General features: G+C 48.0%; 1 protein-coding gene across 1 annotated transcript in view; it reads right to left on the bottom strand.

The window, feature by feature from the left end:
- The window catches only part of VPS35 (VPS35, retromer complex component), an 83,177-nt gene that overhangs the window by 57,731 nt on the left and 6,812 nt on the right, over window positions 1-18,634 (bottom strand). The window contains exons 3-10 of the mRNA XM_018553257.1: window positions 12,180-12,276; window positions 9,957-10,080; window positions 8,029-8,211; window positions 6,790-7,003; window positions 4,752-4,835; window positions 2,357-2,466; window positions 2,126-2,222; window positions 26-174 (exon numbers count right to left, since the gene is read on the bottom strand). Coding sequence (XP_018408759.1) covers window positions 26-174; window positions 2,126-2,222; window positions 2,357-2,466; window positions 4,752-4,835; window positions 6,790-7,003; window positions 8,029-8,211; window positions 9,957-10,080; window positions 12,180-12,276 — 1,058 coding nt within the window. The remainder of the gene's footprint in view (window positions 1-25; window positions 175-2,125; window positions 2,223-2,356; window positions 2,467-4,751; window positions 4,836-6,789; window positions 7,004-8,028; window positions 8,212-9,956; window positions 10,081-12,179; window positions 12,277-18,634) is intronic.

Genomic DNA, 18,634 nt, shown 5'->3' with positions numbered 1-18,634 from the left:
AGGCCATTTATTCAGGTCTACTTACTGTTCAAGGTTCAGCTTGTTAAATATTTCCACGGTAGTCTCCAACACTTTGTCCACATAATCTACCCGGTCAGGATAACACTTCATAGCCAGATTGATGAGAGACACTTGCAAGGACACAACATCTTCGGAGGGCATGTCCTGCCGGGACTGAGGGGGGAAAAGACAAGACAATTGCATTAAGAATAATATATTTTATATATGAACCTCTTTCTGCATCAGAGTTCCCAGGCCTGCCAGCTACCTGTGGTTATGCTGTTCCTACAAAAGATACAGTACAGCGAGTGTTGTCACCCTACTTGCGTACAGTAGTTACTCTAAGGCCTCATTCACACGAGAAACAGCCGGCATGTAAACAGCCGGCGTGTGCTGCGTGCGCAGCCGTATCGGGCAGCTCATGGGAAGGACAGGCGAGGCGTGTGATTAGTAGCAGCCCCCGTCCTTCTCTATGGGAATAAGCCCTACGCTCACCTCAAGTGCAGGTCCGTACGGGTGTGGGTCAACTTAGACAGGATCCATCCCGTCAGCGTACGAGTATGGAAACCCGCACGGACGTGCAGGGGCGGGTGAGCCTAAGGCGGCGTACGGCCGTGTACTCCCATAGAGAAGGACAGGAGCTGCGTACTAATCACACGCAGCACCTGTCCTTCCCGGAAGCTGCCCAGGAAGTACGGAGCTGTACGTGCCGGCCGTTTCTCGTGTGAATGAGAGCTAAAAGCATGTTACAGTGAGGATCACCAGGAGAAGAGAAAAAAAGGAAATAGAAAACTAATGCAGCCACCAGATCCAAGGACTGGTAAGTTGCAATATATTTGAGGGCAGATGTACTTTAACTCTTTGTTCTCCTTTGTTATATAGTAAATGGAAATGATATGCACTCCTAACACTGAGCAATACCTCCGTGTTCCGATGATCAGAAATGTTTCTTATCGATACCTGGGAAAGCACTCAACAGCCCACCTGTCACAGGTGAAGCATCACCCCGGCTACAATCTAGTCATGAACGGCCACCTTTAGCATGGAACTGCACAGTTGTCCCAGCTCCTTTTCTGGACTGAAATTGCTTACTCTGACTTCACTGCACACTGAGAGCTTCTCACAATGTGTATTAAAATCTGCAACAAATCAGATAGAGCCCGCCTCATTTCCCGGACGTCCAGCATTTTCTAGCTCATTCCTCTCCAGCCTGACTGTTCACCCTTTCATTCACTGGATTTCAGTTCCTCTCAATCATGGAGGCTTAGCATCACATGCAAGCATTACCCTAGGGAGGTCTGCATGCAAATACAGTCTGCCTAGGAATGCCCACTCCTCCATACACACCCAAGGCATTTTGATATTTGCATAACTCCTCCCAAGAGCCAGCCCACTGCTTGCATCGGGGCTTGGGGGCTCTTGAGAAAAGTACTTAGACAGGGTGCTGTGATGTTTTCATCACTCCCACCAGCCATGATCTGCTTGAATTGCGAATAGAGAAGCACGGTGACCCAGGGAAGTAATCAATTAATCTAAAATAAGGCATGTAAAGGTGGCCATACACTTTACAACCATCGCAAGACCTTTAGCCTTGCGATGGTTGTAAAGTAATTAAAAAAACGTACGATCTGCCCATCTTGGACAGGCAGATCATACTTCCGATCATCGCAAGCCCGCCCCCCTGAGGGGCGGGCTTCCGATGACCGCCATGCTGAACAGGCAGTGTGCGCGTGCGCACACCGGCCCGTGCGGCATTGATCTTACGATCATGATAAAAAACAGCAGAAAATCGTACGATTCACGGCTGGTTTTCTAGTGTGCTCCTTAGACAAAAGACGTGCGACCGTACAGTAATAACTGTCGCACGTCTTCATTCACACTGCACGATTCTCGTACGATCGCGGCATTTCCCGCGATTCTCATACGAGAATCGTGCAGTGTATGGGCACCTTTATAAAAAACAGTAATGTTTTATTTAAAAGTCTCATTGTGGATCAGGAGGGAGGGAGGAACCAGGGAAGGCAAAATATAAGCAGCTTAAACATCAATCAAAACCTATTTTCCGTAATGGTTTTTGGAAATCATGTCCCCACTACTACTACAAGGAATGTTCTCTATTCCTCACCTGTATGACTGTAGCCACTTGCTGTGAGAAAATGTCAAACAGCTTTATATCCGCTGGGATGCCGGGTCCATCTTCTCTGTGTGCAAACAACGCTAGTCTGTAGAGGGAGGGGGGGATAGACAACAGAGCTCTCAACAGATGTCTTACAGGAACACAAGCCACGCAGGAAAAAGAAAGCCATGGCAACACACAGCAAAAATCCATAACTGTAACCTCAGAATATGGGATTACCTGTCAATTAAAGCGATGATGATGTTTTTTACATTCACATTTTGGTGAAGTTCGGCACAGGAGCGGAGGAAAGGATTCAGTGTTTGGAGGTGAAATTCATCAGGAAACACCTGAAACAAATCAAACAAAAGGGAAATTAAAAATAAAAGTTGGGGAGGTGTGAGAACCACTGACTGAGCGCCCTTTGATGACATCTCCCCTAATTTCCCCGTTTAAGTCTGGACATAAGAGTAGTAATCGGGGGTCACAGACAATAAAAAAGCTTTATAGACGGAGCTGTGCAACGTTGGGTCCCCAGTTCGGATTGGATGTTCCAATTAGGTGTGCGTGTTTTTCAGTGGGCAGCTCTCTAGAGCAGATGAAAGTAGTCACTCGCACTTCATGATATTAAAGTCAATGCGGTTTATTGACGGAGATAACACACATCTCCTTAGCGACGTTTCGAGACCAGGCGGCCCCGTCCTCCGTTTGCCTGAGGACGGGGCCGCATGGTCTCGAAACGTCGCTAAGGAGATGTGTGTTATCTCAGCCAATAAACACCATTGACTTTAATATCATGGAGTGCGAGTGACTACTTTCATCTATCTACATTTCACGGAGGCATCCGTTGTCACCACCGCACACACCCAGTTGGATTTGGGTTTTTTGTCCGGTCAGGAGTGCGATGGAACAGGAGGATTAAGCTCTCTAGAGCAGTGGGTTTCCACCAGGGTGCCGCAGTACCCTGGAGTGCCTTCTGGTTTTGGTCAAGGGTTCCTTCAAATTTTTGCATCCATTTCCATGATGAACGTGAGCTGCCACCAGTAACATGGAAATGCATGATGCAAATCCAGCACGGTTTGCATCCAGAATTTGCCCGAACATTCAGAAAAGGACAGAAGTTCACCTCTGTCCAGAACTGCTCCACATCCTCTGTCCAGAACTGCTCCACATCCCACCCTCTGCCATGCTGCCATAGCCGCACTGTTGTTTAAGGCCCTATTCACACTGAGCGATTCGCAAATTCACACTAAGCGATTCGCGATTTGCATTTTGCGCGTTTGCCGTGCGATATCGCGCAAATGCTTGCATTGAGCAAGCTAGAATCGCGGCAAAATCCGCTCCAAAAAGGGTCCTGCTGTAGCGACACACGACCCGCGACAGGGACGGACAGAGCCCCATTGCCATGCATTGGAGAGCGATATCGCACGGTAAACCGCCGCGATATCGTGGGCATTACCGCGCGATAAATCGCTCAGTGTGAATGGGGCCTTAACGTAGGACTCTGATGTGAAGAGGGGACTGAAGACACTAATGTAGAAGGGGGCACTCCTGCTGGCAAGGGGGACTTCAGATGTTAAGGGGGTTGGACCCTCATGTGAAGAGGGGAACAATTCTGTCCAACACACAACAAAGACAGAACATGAGGGTAAACCTCCCAAAAAGCAGACAGCAACCGAAACTAGATGCAGCTTCTAACCTCCTGGTGCCCAATCTGTGGCCCAGGAGCTGCATGGGGCCCTTCGACATTTATTGTGTGTGAAGATAGTAGTTTGTATTTACTTAAATGGGTAATTCTGCTTTCCCAGTCGAATTTGTGAAAATGGAACTGCACCCGTCAAATCACCTGACCAAGGAGTGCTCGCCATTTGGGTGCGAGATTAAAATACAGAGCGCAGGGCTGTGCTGCTGTGTATGGATAGTACGCTGGCAGGCGCGGCGAGGAAGGAGCATTCGCTGCAAAGTAAAAGCAGTGGAAGCAGATTGGTGGGGGTAATTCCATGTTCCCAAATTCACCTGGGAAAGTGGAATGACCCTTTTAGCTAATAAAGAACAAAATTCTTTAGCCTGGCTTTAGTAGGTAAAATGATTTGGTTTATTTCTTCAACAATATCTTTTTTTTTCCTATCCATCCCATTTCTCTTTTTACTTTTTCCCCTTTATAATGCTGAGAGAAATATGAAATGCGCCACAAGTAACTGCAGGGAGCCCAAGCGTGGAAACATTGATTTGTAAAGGGACTGTTATATCCGTGACTTCTAGCAATCTTGTATAACATGTCTCTGGTCTACGACGGTCTCCTGAAGAACGTCCACAGTCTCCTACGACACCAATATCATGTCCAGTGTCTAACCATCTCCTGTAGCATGTCCCTAGTCACTGACCATCTCCTGCTCCAGGTCTGTAGTTTGACAAATCACAGTCATGTCCTTCGGTGATATCAGGGGCTGCACTTCAGGCCCACTACATCGGGTAAGTTCACCACCACTGTTCTAACCCACTGACCCTTCCCAACTTTTTCCAAAAAGAAAGAAAAAAAAAAAAAAAGAAGAAATAGAAACAGTTTTGTCTGGATTTGGGCTTGAACTTGATTGTGCAGCATTGAAGGAAAATTAGAGCCAAGGGTCCTGCTTACCTGTATGATACACTCCATGAGGTATTCCTGGGCCAGCGCGTCTCTGCAGTTCACCACTTGTTCCAGTATCCCAGGCAAAACAATCTGGAAGAGACAAACAGGAACCCAATGTAAGGATTCTAAACAAAGCTAAATGTACCCTATGCTGGAACTGGGTCAAAGGCCACCTAAAGGCCAGCTCATTTGTAGGGCTGCAACAACTAAATCGACATAATCGATTATTGAAAAAGTTGTCAACTTTTTCAATCATCGATTAATCGGCTTCCGATTGGTTGGCCCTGTTCACGGCTCCACACACGCTGCGCGCCACACCTCCTCCCCACCTCACGCTCGCTGCTGTCATACCCGCCCGGTCGCATCCACGCTCCACATGCCGCACCTCCTCCCCGCCTCACGCTCACCGCCCACGCACATCCACGATCGGCACAGGAACACGTGGAGAAGAAGGAGGAGCAGGTGTGAGCGGATGGCAGCCGCTGATAGACAGGCCCGATCAAACAAGTTGCTGGAAGACTGCTCAGGTAAGCCTGCACTTCCCTCCCCCCCACATGGTGCTCTATAATGTATTGCTGGGATTTGTATTCCTCTATAGCTGATGGTACATTGTACTGTATATTATACATAGGAATACAAATCCCAGCAATACATTATATACTTTATGTATAATGTATTGCTGGGATTTGTTGTATTCCTATATAGCTGGTGGTATTCTGCATTGAGCTGTATAGGGGACTACAAATCCCAGCAATAATACATTATACAGTGGTGCAATGCCAAATACCACTAGCTATAGAGGACTACAAAACCCAGCAATTGTACATTATACAGCGCAATGCCGAATACCACCAGCTATAGAGGACTACAAAACCCAACAATATTACATTATACAGCGCAATGCAGAATACCACTAGCTGTAGAGGACTACAAAACCCAGCAATAGTACATTATAGCTGGTGGTATTCTGCATTGTGCTGCATAATGTACTATTGCTGGGTTTTGTAGTCCTCTATAGCCGATGCCATTCTCCATTAATTGCTGTATAATTTTACACTTCTAATTTCACTATATTGCACACCACACTTTTTTTTTTCTTTTTTACTTCCACCGCTCCAAGCTTGCTCCTGTGATGGACTACAATCTCAATACAAACTAGTAGTCCATCACTGGAGCCATTTTTTACATTTATTTTTATCCGATTAATCGAACTTAATAAATCGACTAACTAATCGATTTTGAAAATAATCGTTAGCTGCAGCTCTACTCATTTGCATTGTTAAAGAGGACCATCCATCTCAGTGGAACCTCCTAAGTAGGGATGCACCGATACCGATACTAGTATCAGTGTCTGATGCCTAGCCCGATACTTCCGGTATCAGGAAGCCGGGCAGCGTGTAATGACGTGGCGCCCGGCTTTCTGATTGGCCGGAAAGCATGGGAGCACGGAGCAGGCTAAAGCATCATAAAGCATCATTACACGGCACCCGGCTTCCTGATTGGCCAGAAAGTCGGCTCAATGCTTTCTCGTCACCTAGTGACAAGAAGCATGGGGACGGCTTCCCTGCTAATCGGGAAGCCGGGTAGCGAGTCTTTACACGCCGCCTGGCTTTCCTGAATGGGACTTCGGGTTCCAGGCGCGTACCGAAAAATAAATATCGGTACTCGATACCAAAATGCCGGTATCGGTGCATCCCTTCTCCTAAGGATGGGATTATGCAACTAGAACAGAAGGGTTCCACAACTTTCACACCTCCCATCCTATTCTTTGACAATCATTAACCTTGCCACATTCCACGGTGATGGGATTAAGGTGTCTGTGCTACCTGTGTGGATATATCTTCCTGACTCTTATTAGAACTGAAGAAGCGGTTTGCAGAAGCTACAAAAAGGTCTTCAACATTACAGTCCAGTTGAATCTTAGAAACTATTACTACTACCCACACCAACTACTACTACCCACACCATGACCTGGATGTCTTAACCCTCACAAGCCTTTTTTTTTTTTAACAAGTTGCAAGTGAGCAGTACCAGATAGACTTACTTGCTTGTATCTTTCAACGTTTACTCCCTCTAGCTGACTGAGTCGGACTAAGTTGGTTCCCACCAGGATCCGTAGTTCTTGCCGCTCGCGCTCTCTCTTCTCTTTGTCCCGGCTGTGGCCCTGGTGTTGCATTCTAACCCACAGCTTGTTCATCTCGGCAAAATTCAGGAGGACGAAATCCATGGAGTCACTGATGTCTCCTGTGACTTCCTCACTGTAAAATGCAAACTTGTTACTGTCCGGACTGAAGGACAAGAGATCGCTAATACCAGAACCATTCTCCTCCTGAAACATGCAGAAATATTATGATCCCAATTGCTTTACCAGCTCAGAGAAGGTAAACTGAACTTTAATAGGCTATAACTGTACATAATAACTAAATATCTGGCAAACATTTGGCTCCTAGAAATTGTTTAGTCTCCAAGGGGAAGGGACTATGTCAGGGCTGGGCAACTCTGGCCCTCCAGCTGTTGTGGAACTACAAGTCCCATGAAGCATTGCAAGACTGACAGTTACAGGCATGACTGCCAAAGGCATGTTTGTTAAAGCACAGCTGTAGGGTTGGAGTTGCCCACCCCTGGTCTATACCCAGACCTCTCTGTATGCTGCAGCGAGATGAAGGAAGGATGTTTATTTAAGGAGTAGCTTTAAGTGGGTTTCCACAGTGAATGATGAATGTGGATGATGCATTTTGCTTTAACATGTTAACATATACCAAGCGACTCTTAAAAGCTGAACTAAGGCCTTCCCTTCAGTCTTGCACAGTTGTACCGGCCCCTCTCCTGGACTGAAATGGCTTGTCCTGATTTCACTGCACACTGGGAGCTTCTCACAATGTACATTAGAAGCTGCAGCAAGTCAGAGCCCACTGCATTTGCCAGCACAATCTAGTCCTTTCCTCCTCAGCTTTACTGTCCCTGGCCCGACCCTTTTATTGACTGGATTGCAGGTCCTTCAATCATGGAGGCTCAGCATCGCGTGTGGGCTTTACCTACGGCAATCTGCATTCAAATACAGTCTTGCCTAGGATCACCCCCTCCTTTAGACTAACATCCACACATCAAAGCAATCGGATAGAAGAAGGGAGGAGCAGGGTGAATCCCTTGTTTGATTATGTATATATATATATATACAAAAAAATTGTATAAGACCAAAAATCATGAAACCTTTCCTTTATATCTATGAATTTCCAATATAATAATTTATTACATGGTAAAAAGACAATATCTGGCTTCTTACATGGTCTCTTCTCCCTCATCCGGCAGAATGTTGCGGGTGCACTGCAGGAGATAATTGCGAAGAAAGAGCCCCCTCAGTGGATGCTGCACTCCACGACACATCTCCACCATGTCTTTCAGGATGTCTTTCCTCGACTGGGAAAAGGATTTCACATAGACGACGCCGACGGTGATCAGCAGATACCTGACAGACAAAAGCACAGTCATGTTTTTGTTAAGGTTTGTAAATAACGGATTACTATGTCATCAGTTATGAATGAACAGGAAGTGCTATACATCACTTCCTGTTCATTTATGAATGGGGACATAGTAAATATTTACTATCAACCCAGTCATGAAAGTACAGAGGCTTCCTGTACAGAGCTGCTTCCTGTTTATTCTTAAAGTGAGCAGATAATTAATTTACTAAGAAACAGGAAGCCTCTGTACTTTCATGACTGGGTTGATAGTAAAGTAATTTTTGGTTTCAGTTTCAGCCTGACAAATTTAGAAAATTTCGGTCCATAAATTTCATTTCGGTGCATCCCTATTGAAACTCATATTTCTGTATTTACTGTAAAATCCTTTTTATTGGAGTCCATTAAGGGACATAGGAAGAAGACTTTCATCTTTGCGTTATACTGCTGCCTACAGGAGGACTGAGCACCGGCAACCAGCAAAAGCTGTAGGCCAACCCAGGACAACCCCCTCACACTACTACTACTAGGGTAGCAAAGCATTACCAAGAGCATGACCATTAATACAGAGGGGGGTCCCGTGTCTCTCAATAGCCCCCAAGAAAAGGGGGCAGCCCTACAACTCCGAGCGTTAACATCACAGCGCTGGAGGGGATCACCCGCAAGGGATGTCTGTCATGATGGGCCAATATGCTGTGCTTGCTAGCAACTTATGACAAATACCTCCTGGGGGCCCACAATCTAACTTTTGTGGTGGCGGTTTACTGCCCCTTTAAGGTTTTGAGTCATCAAATCCAGCTTGGTCTGCATCACTGCAAAAATGGAGTTTTACATCTTTGTAGGAAATCAAGAATATAATAAATAGGGATGCACCCATACCGATAATAGCATTGGTGTCTATACCGAGTAATTGGGCGAGTACTCACCCAAATGCTCCCGATGCCTAGCCCGATACCCGAACTTCAGGTATCAGGAAGCCTGGGGCGAGTCATTACACACTGCCCGGCTTCCTGATTGGCCGGGAAGCCGTCTCCAAGCTCCCTCATCACTGGTGACGAGGGAGCATGAAGCTGGCTTCCCGACCAATCAGTAAGCCGGGCGGCGTGTAATAACTCCCCACCCCCCAGCTTCACGTTTGGTCGGGAAGCTGGCCAATCAGGAAGCCGGGCGGCAAGTCAATACCCACCCCCAGCTTCCTTATTGGCCAGAATGCCGGCTCCATGTTTCCTCGTCATCTGATGATGAGAAAGCATGGAGCCAGCTTCCCGGAGTATCAGGGCCGGGAGCCGTGAAATTACTCCCTGCCCGGATTCCTAATTGACCAGCTTCCTGACCAATCAGGAAGCTGGGCGGCGAGTCATTACCCACCCCCTGGTTTTCTGATTGGCCAAAAAGCCGGCTTCCTGATTGGCCAGAAAGTCGGCTCTATGCTTTCTCGTCACCTAGTGACAAGAAGCATGAATGCAGCTTCCCGTCTAATTGGGAAGCCGGGCAGCGAGTCATTACACGCCGCCCGGCTTCCTGAACAGGACTTCCGGTATCGGGGAGTACCGGAAAAAAATAAAATATCGGTACTCATACTCGATACCGAGGAACCGGTATTGGTGCATCCCCAATAATAATATTAATAAAGCAGTTACCATAATGCAACTTTGCTACATGTAAAATGTACTGACAACCAAACGAGGAGAGCAGTTAGGTTGGAGTTCTCCTTTAAACAAAAGATCAGGAGGCAGCAAACAGCCATACTTACAGCCTGGGGATGATATTCCCGGCGTACTGGACCAGCTCGTAGAGATCGGATACTTTCCTTCCTTTCGCAAACTCGTCCGTCAAATAGACTTCCAGGTAATGCAGCTCATCAGAGATCGCCATGTCTGTTGCAGGCCACGTTAAGGATAAAAAAAAAGGCACAGGACTGGGCAAACGTGAACATTTTATATTTAAAAGGAGAACTATGAGGGGGGGGGGGGGCTTTTCACTCACCTCATAGTTCTAGCTGACCTGACAAATACCTCCAATGAGACTGTCACAGGTCGGCTCAGTAGATCGGGAGGTGAGCGAACACATACCGGCGCTCGCTCACCTCTCGATCCTGTCACGGCTCTCTGCCGTGTCAGGGGAGGGGCGGGTACAGCTGGCTTTGCCTCTAGATAGGCAGAGCCAGCTGTCAGTCACGCAGCTGGGCGGATCCAGACATAATTGTCGGATCCGCTTCAGCTGCGGCATCTCAGTATATAAATGAGCTACAGCTCGCGGTATACTGAGCCTAGGGTGACGGGAGGACGCTAGTTTGTGTCCTCCCGTTACCCTAAGGAGAACTATGGGGAAAAGCCTTAACCCCATAGTTCTCCTTTAAACTCATTCAGGGGACACGGACTATCCACTAAATGTTTCTAGAGTTCGCTGAAGTACCTGAAGCACGGACTGGGGGGAGGAAGCACAAGAAGCCAATCAGTTATGCTGCATTGCTGGGATCATGCTGATCGGAGAAGAGAGCAGAGTGACAGAGAGATGAGCTCATCAGTCTGCTGCTGCTCCTTTTTTCACTGTGCAGTCACAGGCTGGGAGTGGGGAGGGGGACTTGTAATAGTTACTTAACTGCAGCAGAGGAAAAACAGGACATAAGGTTAAAGGGAATTACACCCTCCTACAGACAAGGTCGTTGCCATCTTCGTCTCTATTTGGATTGCAGCTGCCATGGTGCTGCACATGTGATCAGCTAGGACACCAACCATTTGGGGGCTTGAAAGTTTGGTTGAGAGTTGAAATAAGCAATCTTGACCGTTATTACCAGAGGCATGCCTTGAAAGTAACGCTAGCCTTGGTGAACCGGTGTTCTATCGAAAGCTCCAACTCATCAAGATCTCCAACTACCTCACTTCCGTTGCTCAGAAAGACTAGAGTTCTGTACAGTTGCGCTGCACATGCGCGCATAGCGTTTTCAGAATACCCGTCGAGCTTGCCACCTGCTGAATATTGTTAAAATGCAGCTGTACAGAAGCTCCGTCAGTTTTGCAGTCTAACGCCGCTTTGTCCAAATCTCCAACTTGCAAGTACCCGGCAGTGAGGTAGTTGGAGATTTCGACGAGTTGGAGATTTCGATAGAACGGCGGCAAAATTTGCTCAGTGGGTGGCCCCTTGGCCAGCCTTCCATCGATCAGAAAATCAAAGAAGCTGGTCAGAAATTTTTTTAGGGGCACATGCCATCCGCCATCACTGTTCGGGTATTCGGACAGCGGCACATCCCCTGCTGTGAGAATACAACAGCCCAGCAAGAGATTCGTCCATCCATGATAAAATTAACATTGAAGGAGAACTATGAGGGGAGTGCTTTTCACTCACCTCATAGTTCTAGCCGACCTGTGACAATGAGACTGTCACAGGTCGGCTCAGTAGATCGGGAGGTGAGCGAACACATACCGGCGTTCCCTCACCTCTCGATCCTGTCACGGCTCTCTGCCGTGACAGGGGAGGGGCTGGATTCCCCCCCGCTCCGATCCGCCAGCGCTGACTGGCAGAAAGGACGGGGGAGGGGGCGGGTACAGCCGGCTCTGCCATCTCGATAGGCAGAGCCGGCTGTCAGTCACGCAGCTGGGCGGATCCCGGCACAATTGTCGGGATCCACTTCAGCTGCGGCGTCTCAGCATCTCGCGGTATACTGAGCCTAGGGTGACGGGAGGACGCTAGTTTGTGTCCTCCCGTTACCCTAAGGACGACTATGTGGAAAAGCCTTAACCCCATAGTTCTCCTTTAACCTGACTTACTGATGTTTATAATGAACATTGTGAGAAGCTCACAGTATGCAGTGAAATCAGGAGGGAGCCGTTTCAGTTCAGGATAAGGTCGGAGTTTAGCCTTAACTCCTCTGACCCAGGGATTAGAGAATGGCCGCTTCTATCTGACCATCCCATGGCAGATTCCGGCATCGCTTTACCATCTGCGACCCGACACACGGGCCCATCGAGAAGGATACAAAGCTCGTAGTAACTCTTTGGGGACAACATGGAGGTCCGGAGCTCTCCCAGCATGTTTGAGGCATGTTTCAGAGCGTCCATCAGTTTGTTCTTGTCCTGCAGGAACGAAGCAAATGATTGAAATCAATGCATGCAACTGGCGGCACTACAAAACGCGTAGGCTTCGCTTCAATGCAGGATACATGACAGGTACGCAGCCGCGCACCCCTGAATAAACCTTTTATAAGAGGGGCCGTTTTCGGGACCACATTTATACACATCATGCCGTTCCCATGGAAACTAGCTGAACATGTTTCACAAAGAACAGCTGCAATTACCGTGCGTCCGCCGCACATGTAACATGCAAAAGCAGCAAACAGATGGAAAATGCAAAACCTGAATCTGAAACTAAAATGCGGCAAAGTTAAGTCATTGACTGCCTGATATTCCTCAAATGTCAAAGTGAATGAAACTGATACAATGCAACGTCAAAGCAGAACTCCCGTCTCATCGCTGCAATACCTGCCAACATATTTGTAATTCCACTCGGTTACTTTTGCGATTTACATTCTTCTGGTTCACTGTATATCCTGGAGGGAGGCACCATGTTTGCTGCTGCCGATCTGCCGCTTCCGGTGTCACCTACCTGCCTGCTGCATGCTCAGGAGACGATGCATTGAGAAACTTAAATGAGTAAATACAGTTGGACTCCAGGCTGCTTTTCTTAAAAGCCCAAATTCCATCTTTATTGCGACACTTCTGCCCTTATATAAAAGATCATTTTTTAAAAATTGTTAGGGATGCGCCAAAATTTAATTTTTAGACCAAAACTAAAAAAATTGTCAGACCGAAACCATATATTGGGGATCTCAACAGACCCCCTGATATTTCCCTTTTAAAATAGAGAAAGAGATTGAGTCCTAAATCTCAATTTTGCTGCAGCCCCTGTTATAAATGAACAGGAAGCCTCTATTCTGAGTGCGCCTGTCCATTCATAAACTGAGGAGACTGTATTGGTCATGTCCACAAAACGTGAATGAACAGGAAGTGATGTATAGTACTTCCTGTTCCTTCTTAACTGGGGACACAGTAAGCTTACTATGTCCTCAGTTATTTACAAACACTCAGCAATCAGTACCGATCACTGGAAGCTTGTAACCTGCTCTCCATCCTGACTCGCCTGTCACACTGCCACTGCCGAGTGGGGCGTGTGCGGGAGGAGAGATCGGTCTCCTGCGACAGCTGACAGCTCACTCCTTCCTGCACCGTCCCAATTAGCCTCCTGACAGCTTCTCTCCTCCCCATTGCCGGAAGCTGGAACGGCTCTGTCCCCCCTCCGCAGATGAGGTAATGCAGATCGATTCTCCTGCACATGCGCAGTGGGCTGATCTGCCCTGGAGCAGCTGACAAAGCGTTGGAATGCTTGACCTAATGGGCGGTCACACATTTCACAGCTGTCATAGTGGGTGGGATTACGTTGGAATGTGTGACCGCGTCACCTGTCACACATTCCAACATAGTCACAACATTTGATAGAACACTAGCATGGAGACCCTTTCCCAGAGGGTGTGTCCATGACCACCTTGGCCAAACCAGTCATGGAAAGACACTCTAGGAAGGAGACTCTGCTGGCCTGCAGAGAACGACATTGACATTATGACATCCAGCCTCACTCAATGCATTTCCTGTAAGTCAAGGCGCTCATGTGCACACCCTCCAGAAAGGAATCATTGCGCCAGCCTGCAGAGAGCGATGCTGACGTTTTGACACCCAGTCTGGTGTCAGAAACCCTGCAGGAAGAAGTCTCCACGTCAACCAGCAGAGAGCGACACTGACATTATGACACCCAGCCTCCCTCTATCCCCTTCCTGTGAGCCAAGGCTGTCACGGACACTCCCTCTAGGGGGAGTCGACACACCGGCCTGCAAGGAGCGACAATGACATTATGACATCCAGCCGCACTGGATGCATTTCCTGTGAGCCAAGACTGTCATGGACACACCCACTAGGGAGGAGTCTTCACTTTGGCCTGCAGGGAGCAACACCCACATTAGGACATCAGCACTAATCTCTGCGGTATTAAAGACTGCTGACCGCCCTTGCTGGGAGAAAAGAAAAAAGTGACCCGAACTGTTTTTAAACAGCACTTCCACTTTAATTATCGAGAGATTCCAGAAAAGACCCAATACATATACAGGTAAAGTGGAAATAATCTTTAAAAGGAGAACAATGGGGTTAGGGCTTTTCCCCATAATTCTCCTTAGGGTAACGGGAGGACACAAACTAGCGTCCTCCCGTCACCCTAAGCTCAGTATATAGGGAGCTGTAGCTCGCGGTATACTGAGACGCCGCAGCTGAAGCGGATCCCGACAATTATGTCGGGATCCGCCCAGCTGCGTGAGTGACAGCTGGCTCTGCCTATCTGGAGGCAGAGCCAGCGGGACCCCCCCCCTCCGCCAGTCAGCGCTGGAGGATCGGAGCGGGGAGGGGGGAATCCAGCCACCCCCCGTCACGGCTCTCTGCCGGCACAGGATCGAGAAGTGAGCGAACGCCGGTATGTGTTCGCTCACTCCCCAATCTACTGAGCTGACTTGTGACAGTCTCATTGTAACAGGTCGGCTAGAACTATGAGGCGAGTGAAAAGCACTCACCTCATGGTTCTCCTTTAAATTTACGACACGGTTTACAAAACCTCCAAATGAACACTTCATTTGTCTGCTCTCGGCACATTTATGTTAATCCCATGCAAACAAGCAGTGACAAAATAATGAACCACCATCAGGACGCGGGACTGCGACAGGGGGCGGCGGTTGTTGGCGGGACCTGGTGGCAGCTCATTTTAGCCTGCCAGCTCCGAGCCGCTCGAGCGGTGACTTACATTGATTAGGGGGAGCAATTTTCGGCGCTGTCCCGCGGGAAATTAAGCAGATGAGGATTGATACGACCGACGCGGCTCTCAGTACGTTTTGTGGTTTCATTCATTAGGCTCCATTATAACAAACGGCGGCGGTATTGTTTTACTCAGTCTTAAGAAAAAGGCCCGGAGAATAATAATATACAAGTACAGCGCAGAATACTTGTTTTTTTCTTTAAAAGGGAATCTGTATTTTTAGCGAGGGCCCTTTTTGAGCCATTATTTACCTTTTTCATAATGTTTTTATATTTTACACATTTGCTTCTTCCCCACATCCATTTTTTTATTGCGTTCACAGATTTCAGATCATCTCACATTCATTAGTTAAACATTTTTTTCCTTTTACTTACACTTCCTGGTCCTCTTGGGCATTAGTGATGTCATCCGCGCCCGAGCGTTGCATCCTGGGAAGGTGACATCAGCAATGCATTGCAAGGAAATCTCATCTGTAATCTCACGAGAGCTCAAGGAAAGGCATTTTCCTCCCCTGAGATGATGTGCATGGGTCACATGTGCCAGAGTTCCAGGAAGTAAAGGGAGATCTATTAATCTGCCTTTAGTAAAAATGGCCGCTATGAGAAGAATGGGGAGGAAAAGAAAAATAAGGTATGCAAGGAATAAAAAGTCGGCAATTATCTAGAAGTACGAAGCTTAATTCATTCCACGGTTCAGGTAGCGAATCGAATTGGTCGCGAACCGAATCAAACTGTGATCAGACCGCGATCTCAACTAGGAGGAAGCCACGACCACGTGTCAGAGCGGGGAAGATGGCTGCGGTTGTGTCCGTCACCCGATGCGGAGTTCGAGAACGGAAGCAAAATTTTGCCCAACTTCCTGTTTGCGAACTGAACTGTTTGGAGGGATTGCTGACTACAAGGAAGAAGATGATCGGATCAAGAGGCATCATTTAAGGTAAGTCCTTAAAGCACTGGAATGGGGGGGAGGGGGTTGTGACTTTAACAGCAGGAGCAAGTGTATTTAGGATCAGGGGGTGTGTAACTCCGGCCCTCCAGTTGTGGTGGAACTACAAGCCCCATAAGGCTTTGCAAGACTGACAGTCACAGGCATGACTCCGAGAGGCATATGGAGGGCTGGAGTTGCCCACCCCTGATATAGACAGAAGTGGCTGGGAGAAGAACTGAGATGCCAAAAAAAAAAATAAAAAAAGATAAGAATGTAAACTGGGAATGGTAATCATACGCCGTGCTTTAGCAAATAAAGGTCATCCAGTTACAGTTTACGGTTCGTTAAACGCCGACTTATTCCAATTATCGAAGTGAATGAGAAACTGTTGCTGAAGAAAAACGCTCAACCACCCATTCGTTTTACCACCGTGAACTATAAAAAGAATCTCTGGTCATTGTACGGGCCGCAGCTCTTCATGATCAGCATGTGACCTCTTGCTGGTTTCCTTGTCAAAAAAGCAGAAATGTACTAAAGTGATCATGTGACACCCCACAGGGCTCCCAGCCGAAAAGCCACCATGCCCATAGATGTATCCTCCGTTACATAAGGGAAGATACAGGCACATGCGTGTGTAAAATCATTTCCAAAGCCAACACATTCATTTTTAGGAATTCATCTTTGTAAATAGACTCAGCACCCCCTGGACGTCATTCAATGTGCCGAGATGCCGATTAGAGACTACAGGAGAGGGCCTGCACGAGATTCCCTATTTGTAAGGTTGACGGGCGTAGTAAAATGTCCTCCTGTGACCCTAAAGAGACCTATGGCCCAGGACTGTAGCTACCATGGGGCGAGTGAGGCACTCGCCTCAGGTGCAGCTGAGAGGGGGGCGCAGCCAGGGCCGGCCCGGCTGCGCTCCCGTTGTCATGGCGAGCACAGGCTCCAAAACAGCCGCGGCTCGGCAGGGAGAAGAGGGGTGGCACAGGCTCCAACTTCTCCTCGGATCCCCGCTGCTCTTAAAGGAACTAGCTACGGCTCTGCTATGGCCCAAAAAAGGTTTTTCTTAATATAAAGTAAGTGTGGCCATAGACATTGCAGAAGGTTGCACAAATGGATGTGATCGGATTATCTTCTGAGCATTCCATGAACGTGCACCGCCAACGGTGCCAAGTTAGCGTCACCGGAAAGGGGCCGATAGCGCCAAAACAAATGCCATGTTCATTCGAAAAAACACTGGATTTGACCTTTTTTCATCTTGTTGCCCCTTCCTGTCCACATGCACTGCAGCTACAATGGCACAGGGCGGGTTTCCTGATGGTGACAACAGTGGACAGGGCCTGCACAGCGTCCTTCTACACGTGAGCTCATCCCCACGAGGAGAACCTATCGAAACGTTTACCACACTGAAAACAATTGTGAGATGGACAGAGTTTTGCAGGAGTGTCCCACCGCACTCCTTACTGGTATGTCCCTTGTGGTGGGTGCTGTAGTGACTGCAGATGGCCCTGCTTCAGATCCAAGTGGTAAAGAATGTCACCAGCACACCGTGGTTAAAGGAGAACTAGGAGGCAAGTGCTTTTCACTCACCTCATAGTTCTAGCCGACCTGTGACAATGAGACTGTCACAGGTCGGCTCAGTAGATCGGGAGGTGAGCGAACACATACGGGTGTTCGCTCACCTCTCGATCCTGTCACGGCTCTCTGCCGTGACAGGGGAGTGGCTGGATTCCCCCCTCCCCGCTCCTCCAGCGCTGACTGGCGGAATGGACGGGGGAGGGGGCGGGTACAGCTGGCTCTGCCTCTAGATAGGCAGAGCCAGCTGTCACTCACGCAGCTGGGCGGATCCAGACATAAATGTCGGGATCCGCTTCAGCTGCGGCGTCTCAGTATACCGCGAGTTGTAGCTCGCGGTGTACTGAGCTTAGGGTGACGGGAGGACGCTAGTTTGTGTCCTCCCGTTACCCTAAGGAGAACTATCGGGAAAAGCCCTGACCCCATAGTTCTTCTTTAAATCTTCAAAGAGCGATCATTTTATTGATGCACACATATCAACGTCACATAGCAACTGATGAAGGGGCCCCCGAGTGGCCCCGAAACATTGCTATGTGACAAGATGTATGTGTGTGTGTGTGCGCGCGTGTCAATAAAAAGGACAGAGTGTTGTCACCCAATAACAGGAAGTACCTGACCGAGGACCTCCGTGATAAGATCAGTAGGGATTATTCCACTGAAAATGACTTGGCATAAACATGTTGAAGATGTAAATGAATATTTGGGCTTATAGCTACGAATATATGAATATAGAACAATAAATTATATATTAAAAGAATCTAAAGATATTTTTTTTTGGGGGGGGAGACAGGTTTGCTTTAATGAAATCTATAAATTACATTTTGCAATAACCGCTCGCTCGTATATATCTGCTGGTCTATAGATGTCCAACATCTGAGTGCCAGGACGTCATCTCTGCTATTGAGCAAGGGGAACATAAAACAGGAAGGCCGGGGAAGGAGGAGACGGCATGTGACCAAAGGGCAGACGTATCCTTTCACACACACACACACAATAGCAGCGATCTGACAGCAACAAAACTTGAAGCCGTTTAATGTTCTTAGATGTTGCCTTTCCTGGTTTCTTTCCCCCCCCCCCCCAAAA

The sequence above is a fragment of the Nanorana parkeri genome, unplaced genomic scaffold (genome assembly GCF_000935625.1).
Source record: "Nanorana parkeri isolate BGI_ZX_2015 unplaced genomic scaffold, ASM93562v1 scaffold6, whole genome shotgun sequence".
Lineage (NCBI taxonomy): Eukaryota > Metazoa > Chordata > Amphibia > Anura > Dicroglossidae > Nanorana > Nanorana parkeri.
The sequence above is the reverse complement of the archived record's forward strand: the minus strand, read 5'-3'. Positions and strand labels throughout refer to the sequence as shown.